This window comes from Schistosoma haematobium, chromosome 1, assembly GCF_000699445.3.
Source record: "Schistosoma haematobium chromosome 1, whole genome shotgun sequence".
NCBI classification, from domain to species: Eukaryota; Metazoa; Platyhelminthes; class Trematoda; order Strigeidida; family Schistosomatidae; genus Schistosoma; species Schistosoma haematobium.
The window spans coordinates 36614086-36630864 of record NC_067196.1 but is presented as its reverse complement, the minus strand read 5'-3'; the positions used below and the strand labels follow the sequence as shown (position 1 = coordinate 36630864).

The 16779-nt window shown below is 30.7% G+C and overlaps 1 protein-coding gene across 2 annotated transcripts; it reads right to left on the bottom strand.

Moving 5' to 3' along the window:
* Window positions 1-4140: 4140 nt before the first annotated feature.
* MARCH3_1 (E3 ubiquitin-protein ligase MARCHF3) lies at window positions 4141-16474 on the bottom strand. 2 transcript variants are annotated; one of them, XM_051217356.1, is made up of 7 exons: window positions 16420-16474; window positions 16324-16378; window positions 16195-16277; window positions 16030-16158; window positions 13625-13852; window positions 12165-12383; window positions 4141-6305 (listed from the first exon to the last, which is right to left on the bottom strand). In XM_051217356.1, exons 5-7 carry the CDS (start codon window positions 13841-13843, stop codon window positions 5994-5996), a joined length of 750 nt encoding a protein of 249 aa, XP_051073910.1. In that variant the 5' UTR covers window positions 13844-13852; window positions 16030-16158; window positions 16195-16277; window positions 16324-16378; window positions 16420-16474; the 3' UTR covers window positions 4141-5993. The 2 variants fall into 2 exon arrangements, with proteins under 2 accessions (XP_051073910.1, XP_051073911.1); XM_051217357.1 differs by having other exon boundaries at window positions 16030-16151.
* Between the last annotated feature and the right edge of the window lie 305 nt (window positions 16475-16779).

Sequence of the window (16779 nt, the reverse complement as noted above, 5' to 3'; positions counted from 1 at the left end):
CAATTGATGTTTAATACTACTTAGTTCAATTTATATAAATCTGACTATAAATAAAGTAGTTAAAAAGTAGTGCATTCGTATATTATTTTAATTTATTTTCGGTGTCAAATAAATCCATGTCAGAAATGTTTGTATTTGCACTAAGAGTACTTGAATTGGCTTTTTTTGTCATCACAAAGCACAAATCACTTAAACACCAAGCAGATATTACAGTGTAAGGCATAATAGAAAATATTATAAGCTCTCAGATAAACAATATGGCTCAAAACTGAGAACATAATTAAATATTACATTATTATCACCCTGTTAAGCCTATATTATACTTAGATATACTGACTGGAGAAAGAGTGTAAATCCCTGATTCCTAACAACTATTTATTTAAATAAAGCCAGAACGAACATTGATGCAGAATAATATGAATTCATTACATTTTGTGGTTTCTCATCAGCTGCTTACAACCAAATATGTATTAGAATTTTACATTAAGGTAAGATATAGTGTGGAACAACTGACATAAGTGAATGTAAAGAATTGGAATGACAAAGGTTATCAATAATAAATAAATAAATGTATGTGTGCAAGAACAAGTCAGAGGTTATTTGATGTTAGAAACAAGGAAACATTAGGGATGGGTGGTGTATTAGTTGATTGAATTTCAGTGACAGATAAGATCAATTATGTGATAGTTTTAGGGGTAATGAAGGGGTTACATAAGATTCATGGAATCAGAAACTGGCAAGATGGCTTACGTAACAATTAAATAGGATTTGAAGAGTTTACAATTTAAAAGGATCGAGTGAGTGAAAATGTATGAGTGAAGTGGTTGTTTAAAAATTCGGTAATGGAAGAGAAATATAACAAACTAAACATTAACAAAATAAAACTAATGAGCAAATCTGAATTACTAGGGTAGTAATAAGTTTATTACTGTCTCTTTTTGAATACTTAGATCATGTTTGAGTTTTTATCGCGATCGCTTCAGCGAAACGGAGAGAAACAATATTTGTTTTCTAATAATTGTAAAAACATGAGGAATGTCAATGGTATGCCCGGTGTCAAGTAAATGCCGAGCTATTGCATTCTTAAGAGCCCTTGTTCCTCGCAGTCTCAATTTCTTCGGAACATACTTCGAAATGTGAACATGTACTCTTCTCTTGGTTCTTCCTATGTATTCGTTTTGGCACGTACATGTCTTTTCTCAGAATCCGAAATTGTTAATTTTTTATATACATTATTCTAACTCAAAACAGCCTGTTAAACTAAGTAGATTATTAAGGTTGCTTTCTCTGGGAAACATAAGGAAAAGCCACAGGAGGTAAATTTCAGCCAAATCTGAATCGTTATAGGTGTCACTGTTAACAACAACTGAGTCACAGAATATTCCTGACTTTATGGGGATTCCAAATAAGTGATTTAAAGATGCCTTCCATAGCACACTGTCTGGAGATCAAATGTGATATCTGTTGTGATCGTGGCAACACAAGATCGGAGAGTCATAACAATGAAACGAAACTTTCTAACGTTTACTAATTTTTTTAACAGTCCTTCATCTCGTCTTAGTAAGGAAAAAAAAGTTATCCTCAAAGTATGTTTATTTCCGAAGTGATTTATATCCCTTTTTTACTTAACGAATGGCAGCAAAATTTTGGTTACGTCCACAACAACGATTTGACCTTAAAAGGTAGGTCAGTATATTTATTTATTTTTTATAGATGAAGCTAACCTATTCGATAGTTTCTACTAACTGTTTTTGATAAGTACAACTTTCTTCATAAACTGATATTACCTAAATAAGCAATGAATCTTATTCCCTATTAATTTTCAATGTAAATACTCTGACTTTTTACCTTGACATTATAAATGTTAACCAAGCAATCAATAAATTAAATTAATTAGAACTGTTTTGGATAATTCATGGTGTAGCGAAGACAGACGGTCATTATTGGTGCGCTATACGTTTAACGTATCAAAAAAACTAGCTGTCTGAAAGACAAAATATTCTTGTTATAAGTTTCGATTACACAAAATGAACCTGAATGTGGTATTGGGCGATCTAGTATACTTTGTACTGAACAAACAATGCACTGTATATAATTTCATTTTGATAAAATGATAATTTAATAATGTTTTGTAATCCTAAAATCAATAAAACTAACCAATGACTGACTAACATAAGTGCAGGTAATATTTTATAACTTGTATTCCAAGTACCTCTTATCATCGGCTAAAGTGATTATTCATTTGTATTGGTTGTTTAGATCTTCCCATTTATATTCAGGACTGCGATTGACCAGTTTCTTTAGAAATATGTGTATACTGTGTGGACTGCCTCAATATTACCATTAAGTTACAAGCATTTTAAACAGAGATAAGTAGTAGCCACCAGGGAAATCTAAGACACGCGTTTCGTCTCACTTGGGGCTCGTCACCTGAATGTGCCTCCATCCCGGTGTTTATGTTCACTCTTGGACTTGAACCCGATACTGTTAGCTTCAAATGCCTTTGTGTTATCCACCTAGCTTCTGAATTAAGACAGGCGTTGACTTCCATTGGAAGAATTAAACAACCAATACAGATGAATTTAAACTCACCCTATTGTATAAGCCAGAGGCCATTTGGACCCAATAACTAAGTGCTTGAAGTGTAAGTGTTTGAAGCGAAACATAATCGCTTTGAATGATCTTAGATTAAATTATTGTATAGCTCTAGTGAATGATCAAGTAATAAAATTTTATCGATAGCTTAAATCCCAATATGTGCAATGGATTTGTTCACTTTTATCTGCTTGTTTATGTGTTGTTAACTAAAGGTATACTAACAAGCAGTATTATCTGGAATAACCAACAACTACTTTTACAACAGACAAAAGATTTTGCGCCTCTTTCTGTTATATCAAAATATAAATCGTCACCTTAGGTTATCTGAAAATCCTAGTAACCCGGTTTCAGATGAAGAAATTACTTCAAATGCTCCCTTGTTAATTATTTATTCTGATTTTCATAAATTAATGTGACCTCAAAGTAAGCAGTCGACAAGAGGTTATCTTGAATGCTTTGCCACCGTGATATTTGTGTGAGACTAAATTTAACAAATAGAACAGGCACACTTCTCACTTTGAGCCCTAAATGTTATAGAAGACAACTTTTTAGAAGGTATACGGCGCACTTCAAACCATAAGGAGTTAAGAGAATTAATTATTCATTTGTGATTGTCAGAGTAAATGTTTTGAAAACCAACTATATATTTTGAGAATCGAATGAATCAGAAGGTCGTTACAGATCAACATCGATAGAGAAATAAACAAGTCATACTGAAACTTCATCTGTCTAATATTTCAGTTTAGTGTTTATTTTGATGAAAAGGTTTCTCTCATTAAGCAAGGAACTATCCCCTGTCTTTTCATCGGGTCATTTTTACTAATAATGTAGGTGATCAAATGATAGCTTCTAAAAATGTATTTCGAAATTTTGGAAATGGTCGTCAGTACGAAATACTTTTCTTCAACCTACAGTAAAACAAAAATTAGATGAATAAGATTTTCAGGTATGGATCCAAGCTGTTATACGTTCATAGATACCTTTCAACTAATTTGTGATTGTATTTAATCCCTAGAAAAACTAACAAAGTTATTCATCTTGTAAATGATTTACTGTATAACGAAACAAATATAAAATCTTTTCATAAGTATGGGTTCTTGCTTAACAACTCTCTAGAAATCCTGATCTTCTATTGAATCAGATCTTTTTCTCATACTTCATAACACTTTATAGTTTTTAAAATGAAACCACTTCATATGTTTTAAAATAAGTGATGATATAGAAATCTCTTACATCATTGGTCCATTGTTATTACTTCAGCAGTACTCGTAGGAAAGCACACTGGATTAATAAACGTGTTACACTGCAAATACTCAACGATAACAAGTAATCGAAAAGAAGAGAGCAGAATTTTATGGAATTAAATACAGAAAATTCCAAAATGATTTTATAACATTTGGGAACTGTGGTGTCAGAAATTCTTTCTGATTAGTTTATATATTAACTTCTATTGAAACTTTTCATCTATCCAACAATTTCCTTATTTTTTTTTAAATAAAAGAGTAAAACTTGTTATTTTTTAAATTTTACATGTTATTGAGTAAAAATAAAGAGAATTCAGCGAAGAAAGTTTTCTTTTCGATGAAATAATTTACTTAAGTTGTACATTCGTATTTATAGTTATATGGAAAATATATGTCCATAATAGGATAGAAAAGATTACATCATAAAGTGATTCGAAACTCTTGTTATCAAATGAGGTAACGCAATAATCAAGGGGTAAGAAAAGAATCTAAGGATGAAAATAATTTACGGGTCAGATAATTATCAGCTGATCAGTGTAAGCTGCTCCACATGAGCACGTAAATTTATAGATGCACATTGATGTGGCCCAAAGCGAGAGTTTATCCTTAATACATCCGTGAATGGAAGGCCGGCTTGAGAAAATAATTCGGAGCTTAGTTGAGTTGAACGTTTTATTAAGGGATTTTGAAATCCGTTTATTTATGATTTCAGCAGCCGTATCTCCATTGAATTCCATATTCACAAAAACAGTTTTCATTTGTACTGCTGGTACTTTTTTCGGATGATGTTTAGTTGTTAAGCTACTATCGCCAAATCTAGGTGGATAACCATTTCTAATGAGAGTCTGTCGAAGTTGGAGTAGTTCCTCATCCATTGTTTCAGTAGAACATATTCTTCTGATCCTTGAGGATAAAGAGTGAATAAGGTCCCTCTTTTTACTCAGTGGGACCCAGCTATGAAAATTCATGTACTGCCCATTTCAGATTGGTCTTCTATATATAGATCTCTGTAGAAAACCATCTGGCCTCCTTTTTAATCGGACACCAAGAAAATGAAATTCCTTGTTTTCCACTGTTTCCAAAGTGAACTGAATTGAGGGGTGACAATTATTGAAACCATTTAAAATTGTATTGAGGTCCATATCTTCACAAATAATGAAAGTATCGTCCATATATCTCTAATATAAATGAAACTCCTCATTTATTGGTCAAAGTACCGTATTTTCAAGATTGGCAATGAAACAATCAGCCGAGAGGGGACCCAATCGAGAATCCCTTGCAACTACATCTGTTTGTCTATAAAAATCATCATTAAATCTAAATTGCACGTTGAAAGTATATCGTAGAAGTAGCTCTTTTGAATAATGTTTTGGGATATTATTATTTTCAATATAGTCACACAAAAAACATATAGTTCCTGTGAGAGAAACATTTGTAAAAAGAGAAGTGACATCCAATAAGATAATTTTCCTACCATTTAAATTAATATTTTCAATTGAGTCGACAAAGTAAAGGAATCAAGAGAGTTGTATCTATTGATATGATTTTTATAGGGTTGTAAGATATTAGCTAACCATTTAGAAATCAGGTTACGCTTGTTAATCTTTTTTATTTAAAGAAAATATTGCAAAATCTCCGAATGATAACATCTACTCAGTTGTACATTGGCTATCAAAATTAATTGTTTTTATGGCTGAAAGACTGGTTACGTTTTATTTGGATTGTCATTACATAAGCTTTTGTTTATCGGAAAGCAATACGAGCAACAACACAATCAATGTTAACTTTTATCTCTATCAATTTTCCTTATTGTCGCTTAGTTATAATCAAAATCAATCATCCATTAGTGGTTACCTTTTTCAGTAATTGAACAAAATCGTTAAAATTGAGAATGAAGTTGTACAATGATTAGGAAAATACTAAATTTTCTCCCAGCTATCAATCTAGAAGATTTATACAGAAATCTGAATCACAAATAATAAATATAAATTAAGTCAGTTATAAAAATGAAGCAGAAATCTTTATCATAGGACTGAACATAGTGTAAAGTCTTTCTTGGTGTTTGTTATTACTATACAATCTAGTTGATAAAAAATAAGGAATGCCACCTTTTTTGTGAGATAATTTTTTTTAATGTGTATATACTTCCTGTCAGTTTGTTGCTTCATTTAGCGTATCATTTGCACAGGATTCTGTTGGTACTATAAAAACAGATAAAGAACTTCTAAATGACATTGGTTCTGTCTGCACAACATGTTCAGTATAATTATCTTCCTTGATCGTTACCTCTTCAGTTGATAATGTTTTTAACTTGTTATGTATCATTGGTGTATCATTCCCTCCAGTATTAGTTATTTCATCACAAATTTCTGACTTCATATTCCATATAGGTCCAGAATAGCTTTCAGTGTTCAAACATTGTTGCCGTATTGTATTAATTGCTAGTTCAGAATCATCCATGGTCTGCAGATTTTACAAAAACAATTTACATACATATATTAAAGTATGAAAATAATTAATTAGCTTTCAATCGTCAACCAGATTTTAATACAAAGTTCAAAAATCTTCAAACCATTGCATAGGAGAAAAGAGTGACGTTCGATCATTGTATCTGATTCTAATGGCCCATTAATTTAGGCATTTGATACAGCTCATAGTAAAATAATACTATTTGTCATATGGTGTTCCCAACACAGGCCATTGTCCATAGTTATATCTCAATCATTACACAATTTTGAAACCTTGTCATTTTATTCCTTACTATTTCACTGTATTTAGACAGTGACTGAAATTTGTGGATACTTTAAATGGATATTTTTAATAAATATCGTGACACTGAAAAACTACGCTATTAGATTATATGATTATTCTGATACAACTACCCGTTAGATGGTGGTTGGAGGTAGTCAACAGGAAACCCTGGACCCGGGTTTCCAGTGACGAGCGCCAAGTAGCAAGAAACCCGGGCCCAAGGTTTCCTGTTGACTACCTCCAACCACCAACTAATCTCAATATAGTGCACGCAATGTCGAGTCACCTAGACTAGTGGCCACATTGCAACTTGGTCGATTGCATTATATCTGCACTAATAAAGACTTGACACACATGACATTGATCACCACCCAGTGATCAATCAATTGTGACAACTACCCGTTATCAACTGTTTACTACAACACATACATTAAATACAACTATTTCTCTAAATTAGTATGTTATATGGAGCGCTATTTTGAAACCATAAGACAAGAAATAGCCCAGTACATAATAAACGCAAGAGAAGAAATAAAGTTTAGTCGTGATTATATGGGACTTGAATTATTTTACATACGTTCTAATAATCAGTATAGTATGCCATCTGCCTGTAATAATTCTCACTTCACACTAATATAGTGCCTTTATTCTTTTTGCCAACGTAAAATTGATGTACTTTTTAATACCTAGTTAAAATTGGAGAGGAAAATCCAATAGTCCAAACGTTATACCAACGAATCAGTAAGTCAATAAATTTTCATATAACGAAACAGAAAAATGAAATCATTTTGAATGATATTTAAACTAAGCAAATGAACAACACGTACACATATCTCTAAAATATTAAAATCATCTCAGTTGGACTACATATTTTGATACTAGTTACCCGTGTCTGTTTAATTTTACTTATAACTCATCAACTGTAAGTATATTCACACCCCAATGTTGATGTTAATGATGAGACTGGGAACCAGTATCCATCAATTAAAACCCTTGCAAATAGTAATAATTTTTTAATAAATGTTAACACTTGATGAAAATGATAAAAAGTATTTAAGTCTGTCTTATACATATGAGTCTTTTAATGGTTTGTATGCAAATACTTTCTTATACTTGTATGATCATCAAATTAAAATAAAAGACCAGTTGTTCTTTCACTAATCTACCAGTTTGTTCCGTAATTTACGAATATAAATTATTTGTTCAAGAAATAAAAAGGTGAAAATCATTACAATCTTCCTTTAATAACACACTGTACAGTAATAACATTAGTTCACGAAATATAATAAAACATTGTGCTGTGTACAAATGCATATCTATAACGAAATTATTTAATATCATTTATAGGCTTAAATAATAAAGCGACTTGATTAGAACAAAAGTTGGCTAAATCCATAATTAAGTGAATTGAGGAATCGATCTGCACGACGTTGAACGACAGTGTAAAAAATTAATTTTGAAATTCTGAGAAATATTTGCAGTCGGTGTGTTTTAACCACTTTAATTTAAGTGCTAGAAGAAATTAGGTAGAAGCCTTATAAATGACTATGTGAAAGTGTTAAAAATGCCTTATACACAATGTCCATAAAGAACTAAGCACATAAATTACTTTTATAAGTCACTAAGATTACTTTAAAGCGTAATGTAGTAGCCATGACAGATCATCCATGAAACAATGGTAAACTAATACCAATGTTATCTCCAAAATAATTATACTCTTCAAACTTAAAGCTGAAGGAATGGAAGTTTACTTTGCAAAAATAAATTTGAAAAAATATTTTCATATATATTTATCCAAAAGTTAGAAATTTATAGACATTACTTCAAGTAGAATCAAAGGTCCAGTTATTCAGTTGTCATTTAATTCAAACTGGTTGTAAACCCGCTCTTACATGTATAAATTATGTAAACTAGACTTTACAAATAAATGTTAAAATAATTAAAGTGAATAGGAATAAAAGTAATTTTCTAAATTTACTTTCAGAATATATCAAGAATAAAGTATGAATTCATTTTATTTTGTAGGTTCATACTTTTCTACTAGAATCTTTGTTCTTGCTCTTTTCAAAATGATAAAGGGAACTATGTGTATGAAAAAAGAATAAAGTAGTCAATACCTTCAAATGCTAATAGATAAACTCATAAAACGATGATTTATCAAGTATTCAAATTAAGTTAAAGTTTTCTTTATTGCATTTTGAAAAATCATAGATATATAATAAACTTCTTTGGACAAATAGGAGCATGTGCCTACAATGGGAACAAAGTAATATATAATTCATATGAGACCACTCTAATTTCACTCTTCAGAAAGAAAGATTTATTGTTATTAGTTTTCTAAAGGAAATACATTAGCTCTAATTTGTAACAAGTTGATTTTTGTCATACATTGACATACGTTAAAGGATCACTGAAAATTAGGGAACGCTGGATTGTTATTTTTTAGTATGTGATCGCTCACCGATGCATGCTCACAATCCCACCATGTATTGAACTTGGGACTATCAAGTTTCAAAGTGAGCTCATCGCATTTGAACAAGTGATTTCGAATTACGTTGCTCAGATTTCCAACATTAATCATTTTGTGACATAGTGTTTTGTCATTCAATACCACTTTTAGCAAATGACTAAATGTATTAAACAATTGATAATAACTGACCCCTAACCAAAGATGTAACGATAATCAATATGAAATAATTTTCTGATAATTCATCCATTCAGTGGTCACGTTGTTAAAACTTTATTATATAAGAGTCTATATAAGAACTTTCGTCTAAATTTGATCGAATAGTTTCACAGTATTTGGGCGCCGAGTTAATGTGAGACATTAAAGAGGAAAAATGTATTTGTAAAATCTCAGCGAAAGAATTTGAAGTAAATCCAACGTTTCGCTTGGCAATCTCGTCCAAGCTTTTTCAAGGAAATATAATCAAACATCAAAATTATCGAATATATATATATATATATATTTCCTTGAAAAAAGCTTTGACCAGATTCCCAGACGAAACGTTGAATTCACTTCAAAACTCATTCGCTGAGATTTTACAAATACATTTTTCCTCTCTAAGAGTCTAGTTAATATTGTAGGAAAAATAGTTTTTCAATTACGCGAAAAAAGAGGAGCCTAATAAACATTACTCCGATCCAGTTAATTGCTAAATGATAGATTGATAACGGAAGCTATCACTATTACACATTCTAAATTAAGTTAGTAAAAACCTACTTATCTAACCAATTTTTAATTACGCAACAATGTACACCTTATTAGACACTGTCAGACTAACATAAATTAACTTAGTAAAAATATATCATAACATCATCCACCATCTTTATTCATATTAAATGTGATCAAATATATCTCGATTATACTTATCATTTAATTATTTCTTCGGTCGCAGTTCTATGTAGGTTAAACATTTATAATTTTATTGTGCTTACAATATTTTATTATCCCCATTTTTATTGGACGTGTTAACAAACACATAATTCTCTATACCCACAATATGCAAAACAAAATTTTATCACTTGCTATGTTCATGTTTTTCAAATTTATATTTAATTATACATGTAATATTATCAACGAATGATGATTTATCTGATACTATAAATTTCTTCTTGGTTGAATCATTCAAGCTGATAAAATCGAATGCACCGGTTAATATTAGGTTTGTGGTATTGAAGCTCATTCTAATAAGTGCCGAGTGTTTCAAATTAATCTAGAAAATCTATATATAGGCTTACTTTTATAATTTCTTGACATTATACGATTATTCTATAATTAAATACGGTTTACCTGACTTATTTCTCTACTAATCTTCAGTAGTTAAATCTATTTAAATAAAGACATAGAGAATCACATGATTTAATGGATGGAAGTAAAATAGCACCTACTAAAAAAGGAATACAGAGACGTTTGCTGTGGTAACATACAAAGTCCAAAGTGTTATGATGATGTACATTAGGCAAAATATAACTGTTTCGTTTCAAATCCAATGAAGTCTAAATAACTAACTTCTTTCTTAATAGTAATAACAAATAACGAAATTAGTAAAAGGTCAAGGAATTTAAATTTATGGTTAGTTACGCCTTAATGTTCGGCTCTACATGACACTTATTTAGTAAAATAAGTGAATAATTCGAGTCCTATACCTTTTGTGGTCACACTGTTAACACTTGCTGAATTTAGTGTATTTATTTTAGACTCATGTTTACCGAGTATTTTGGACACATATATTTTTTTACTATTATTGTTAACATAAAATTGTATTTATTATATTTTCCTTAGGCTAAACCCAAAAAGCAGTGGATAGAAAACACTCAAGGAAGATTTAACAGTTAGACTATTAGTTGTAAACTATAAATCATTTAATTTTTTATGATAGATTTTACGATTTCTTTCTCAGTTAATTATGAATTCGTTATCCTGTTTAATCATCTCTGGATAGTTTAATGGTGAAAGGGAACCGGTTACTTTAGAAATATAAGTTTTTTACGTTACCAGTTTGATGCGCTTTTAGGATAACAGTTTAAATAAATAGAATTTATTACATCTGATCACAATTCTTTTGATGAAAATCAAATTGAACTATTCATCATCGATTGATATTAACCAGGAAATCACTTGGATTATTGTTGAGTTCTAGTTTTCGACCCTTCATTATGATCTAACTACAGTCTCTCAATTGAATATAGTATCATTCGGATTGAATTAGCTATAATCAAGATTCTGTGTACGATGATTAGTTATTATTGTTTAATTTAATTTTTCATGTAATGATTAAGTTACATTAAAAGTATTTTAATAATTCTACTATGATACTTATTTATGGAACTTTATAAAAATACCATCAAGAGAGTCATTTCAGACTATATTTGATGATTTCTTGATATGAAATAAACAGGACATATTGTACGCACCATGACACATTACTTATAAGTAAAGTAAATGATAAAAAGTTTTATCAAGATCACAAAAGTTATTAACCCGTAACTGTAATTGATCGCTTAAATGAACTTTATCATTCTTTATGCTTACCAAGCTTTTATAAAAGTTTGACTGACCTATATACTAGTAGCTTTGTACAGGCCGTCATTATGCGATTCACTTTGTAATCCATGTCTCTACCAGTAAGCTTTATTGGAGTTTCAGAAAAAAAGAGTAGTACTAGAACTAGTTGTCTAACTAGATGGTTTATGCTTCACTTGAATAATGATAGACTAACACATCTAAACTATTCACAATAAAATCCTCAAGCCTAGCAAATTCATATAAGAAATCTGGTATAATTTTTTCTGTCGTCAAACCACCCAACTGTGGGTTCATGAAAAAATGAGTCATATCCCTGATAGTTAGTGGGTGTTTAATGTACTATGATTAATCACAAGCTAATCACAAAAGTACTCAAAACTGAACTTACAGACATGTTTCGAAGATCTAGTAAATTACCTAATTAGGTGTATGAATTAATGTAACGATTCTTGTAAAAACTGAAAAGCGTTTTTATAGAAGCAAATAATATCGAAAATACTCATTTATGCTATTTTCAAATAAACTGATTTTATACGACTTACCTTGTTTGGTTTCATACTTGTTTCATTTGACTCAGGCATATCTAGTCTCCTTAATTGTTGATTTTGTTCTTGTTTATTATTCTGGATAATTAAATTTGGATTTTGTGAATCACCTTTTATGTTCATCACCTTTTTTCTTTTAACAGTTTCTGATAAGACAATATAAGTTTGTTCTTTACGCCAAAGTTTCCATGATTGATGATGATATCGAAGAGAAAACTAGAAGTTTGGTATTTTATAAAAATAACTTTTTAGTTTCCTAATAAATTACAAATATTCACAAGTTGATAAAGCATGTGTGGCAAACACAAGAGAAGTCACTAATGCTACTTAAAAAATCTTAAAGTATGTTTCTAGGACATTTAAGTTTGTTTAACATATGTACCTTAATGATTCATGGAGTTAACAGGAAGTACTTCAATTAAAAAATATCATTAAAAACACAGGAACATACTTATACCTAAATGATTTATAAATGGAAAACACAAGTGTTCACTTGATTACACGAAAAGGAATACAGACTTCCCAACGAATCCCCAAAGTTCGAAAAATAACATTCGATGAACCCTTTAATACATTATTCGAGAAATAGTTGGGGCAAAAAACTGTTTTATGTTACTTAACTTGTGCTAGTAGTTTTTTTTATCTTGAACCGTAGTTAGAACAGTTTTGAAATAAATTTCTATGACAGCCAACCTAAAAGTTATTTCATTTTGATCAAATCTTTCAACAAAATTGAACTTCTGTTGAATGTTTCCAACAGCAGTTTAGTCAGTCACATTAGAAATGGTTATTAAAAATCATTGAGACTATTTTCTAAACGTGATAGATTTATGAAGACAGAAGAGTTGAATATCGACTTCTCTAGCTATTTCTAAATATCACTAAAATTATTTTTGAGTAGTATTTAATACCTGTGACGAATTTATACATGTTCTGACAGTTTTTAAGCCGAATAAAAATCTACTCATCCTTTTCTGATATCCTAATGAACTATAAAATTCATGTTTGTTAGTAACCAACAAAAATCTGATATGAAAAGTCAGCGACTTTCAGTAAAATTGTTTTAAATTGATTGTTGATTGCTTTTCAGGACAAATTAATCCAGTACTTACTTGGGGTTTATGAACCCAAAAACACATTGAAGCAATGACCTTGAAGCTTCAAAAAGCTTTAAAGCAACACAACACTTTCGTGCATCTTACAGATTTATCTTTAGCTTTTAGAGACTACCAATAAGAACTTTACAGACTTTACGTTCTACAGAATCCAAAGGGGTTTTGAAAAAGATGAGAAACTTTCAAAGACATTGATTTAGTGGTTTTACGGTATTGTATATTATGTATAACTATCAAAGCGCACATTAAATTTTAATCATATTTTTGATCAAACAAATTAGTTTAGATCACTTTGTCTTATGTTATTCGAATTTCGTTGATCACGATAAGTTCAATACTCACCATTAACCAAATATTAAATACCAAAAGAAGAAGGCTGCATAATAATCCAAGAAAAAAGGACTGCCATGGAAACCTTCTTGAATTAGCACTTTTTTCATCCTGATTCGAAGAAATCGCCAACCATGCGCACAATGTGAGCAAAGGTACCATTATTAGCAGGCAAATTAAATCTGTCCATAAATATCTGCGACGATGTATCCCATCTCCTTTCCCTCCCATCCATAACCACTAATTTAACAAAGATGAATAAAATCTGTATTGCTTAGTTTTTTAATGACAATACTGAGTTTTATTTCCAAACAAATTGAGAGACACAAAGTTAACTATAACGGTCTATCTAAAGTATTTCTTAGACATAATGAACCCGATACAAACAGACCATTTTGTACATTACGTTAACAATGGACCCCATTTATTTAGTATTCTAAGGATCATATTGTTTCCTGAGTGAAAAGTTTAGAAAATTAGAAGATAACATAAAAGCTTGAATAACCAACACATCTTTAATTCCAGAAATCAGTCATTAGACTTTAACTCTTGTTGTTTAGACAGACAGTTCAGACGTTGTTGTTGACCTGGCTGTGTAGCGGCATTTACTCTTGTATTTCTATAACTACAACTATCATATATCTAGTAATTTTCAAGCTCACAGAATCCAAAAAGACACTATTTAAATATTCAATATAAGAATGTAAAAACGAACAATAGAGTTTTGCCATAATACTTTCTTCTATAAGTAGGAATGCATTTCATAACGCAACTTAACTTAATACTTTGAGGATCAAAAATAAGACGATCTTAAGACCAAATAACAACTAAATTGCTCTTTATATTCAGGTTCTTCTTAATATCCACTATTTCAAGTAGCGATTATTGAATACTCTTTTGAGTCACTCTAAATATTTTCCTTTAATAGATTGAAAGCTGCAATAAATGCTTACAACTTTCTCCAGGTTTTAAAAAAGCGAAAAGTTGAAATAGATAGTTGAAAATTATCTTTTTAGTGTTCTTTAAATGAACTAATGATAATGAAGAAAACTTTCATAGATGAGTTCTTCATTTTCATTTGATAGTTTTACCTTGTAGAATTACCATAATACGTCGTTGTTAAACAAAAAACAGCTAATGTTTTGATATCAAGTGAATAAGCAAGTTGGGCTTCGTATCTACATTATGCAAATTTTGTTTTAAAATGTATCACCATTGTGTGAAGGAATACATAATTGTTCCAAACCAATAACAATAAATGACTTATGTCATGTACATTTAGAATGATTAGGGGTATTTGGATTATAGTATGGACTTAGAATCCCAGAAATAACGTAATCGGATCAAGAAGTACTAGATAACTACAAACGAATGTACTGTATTTAAAATTCGAAATCAAGCATTCAACAAGTACAAGGGAATCATAAGTTCATTCAAACGTCACAACATTGTGAGTATTTTGACTATACAACATCTACAGATATTGTTCAACTGTCCTCAGGCAAGAATAAGGCTCCATGACTTTGAAATGCCTTCTCTTAATACTTGTTCTAGTTATCATAAAATAATGCAACGGTTATATAAGTAGTGAATGATTTTTAGATCGATACTCGTTCTGTTCATAATTTGTATACAGTACATTTAACTGTTTTTTTATTCTTCGCATAGTGGTCTATCCGTATCCACTACAGTACCTTGAGGATCAATCTGTGAATGTCAATTTTAATAAATGCATTATCGAATGTTCATTAATAGCATCAATGGTGCAGTTGATAGACTGCATTTTTAAACAAAACCATTCTTACTAAAATAATAAAATGGACACCTTCAATTAAAAACTAAAGACCAAACTGTATTATGATTCAGTTTTCGAGGTCCGTGAAAAAGAGCTGTTTTCAAGATGGAAAAACATTTTGTGATTCACCGAGTAATTGGGTAGTGCTCTACATGTGATGATTTCTATCCGTAACTGGTGATACAAATGTGCCCAGGAACACTTTTTGCAAGCAAACAATACTAATTTCCACTTAAATAAAACATATTTCTCACGAGTTAAAAGGGAGTTCACAACGTATATCAGGTCATCCGAGCTAATATGTCGATTATACAAGACCGACTTTTGGGTAGTACCGACAAACCGGACAGTAATGACTGCTTTAGCAGCAGAGTTTATGGATTGAATTATTAGAACTAGTAAGTGAAGTAATATCCGACGCTTTTCAACTGTAAAAACATATGAAACCCATCTAACAACCAGACTTCACCCTTCTTGCACGTCAAATATTGCCTTTTAGTGTTTTAAATAGAGATAGTAAGCCGGATATATGGTACACTTGGACTGTGGAAATATATTGTATTCTATGAAATAAACACATTGTAAGTGAAAATTCATTGACATAGTTAAATAAGAAACAGACCTCACAAAAGTGGGGATAGTGTTTTAAAACTTCAAAAGTGAAACCGCAAATTTCACAGGCTTTCGATCGAGACAAGTTTAACCACTTCTCTAAACACTGTTGATGAACAATTCCAATTGTTCCTATTACCTTCGTGAAATGAAGAAAAGATATTTATTTTATTACCTGCACAATAGCAAGGGCTTATCAGTTCCTCAAAGTCACTGGACCCCAAGCAAATACGACAATAAATCACATCGCTTTTTATCCTAAGGAAAACATCATGTTTATGGCAAACTGGGAGACATGTTTTACCTCTCAGGCTGCGGAATCGTTTTCGAAAATCCCGAAGTTTTCATAAACGATGCATCTATGAATTGTGTATCAAGTTCTTAAAAAAATAATCATTACAATCGTCCAGTTTCGAGCTCATACCGCGAAGACGTATAAAACATTTGAAAAGCACACCAATAGGTTCAAACAAATAAACAGTAGATGCCTCTATATTTAGGTATGCTCGTATAAATATTCATCTGACAGCTAGGGATTTTTTGGAGTTTAGAAATTTTCGTATTCGTGAACTGAGAAATTTAATCTAAAACTACAGATTTGAGGAAAGTATTCATACAACGGTTATGTGAAATATAATCGTGACACTCAAAATTAAGTGTTGTTTGATCGTTCTAAAGTTCCAGACAATGAATGTTCAGTTAATGACTGTTGCAGGATAGTTCATTTGTCACACTACTTATTGAAGATTCCCTGTAAACC

Bases quoted from the DNA above. Each gene is read 5' to 3' on its own strand.
- MARCH3_1 (XM_051217357.1), bottom strand. From the start codon at position 16,367: ATGAAAACTTCGGGATTTTCGAAAACGATTCCGCAGCCTGAGAG. The intron at 13,853-16,029 runs GTCTGTTTCTTA...TTGTTAAATTAG, and splicing joins ACTATCCCCACTTTTGTGAG to TGGTTATGGATGGGAGGGAA. The intron at 12,384-13,624 runs GTGAGTATTGAA...CCAAACTTCTAG, and splicing joins TATTTAATATTTGGTTAATG to TTTTCTCTTCGATATCATCA.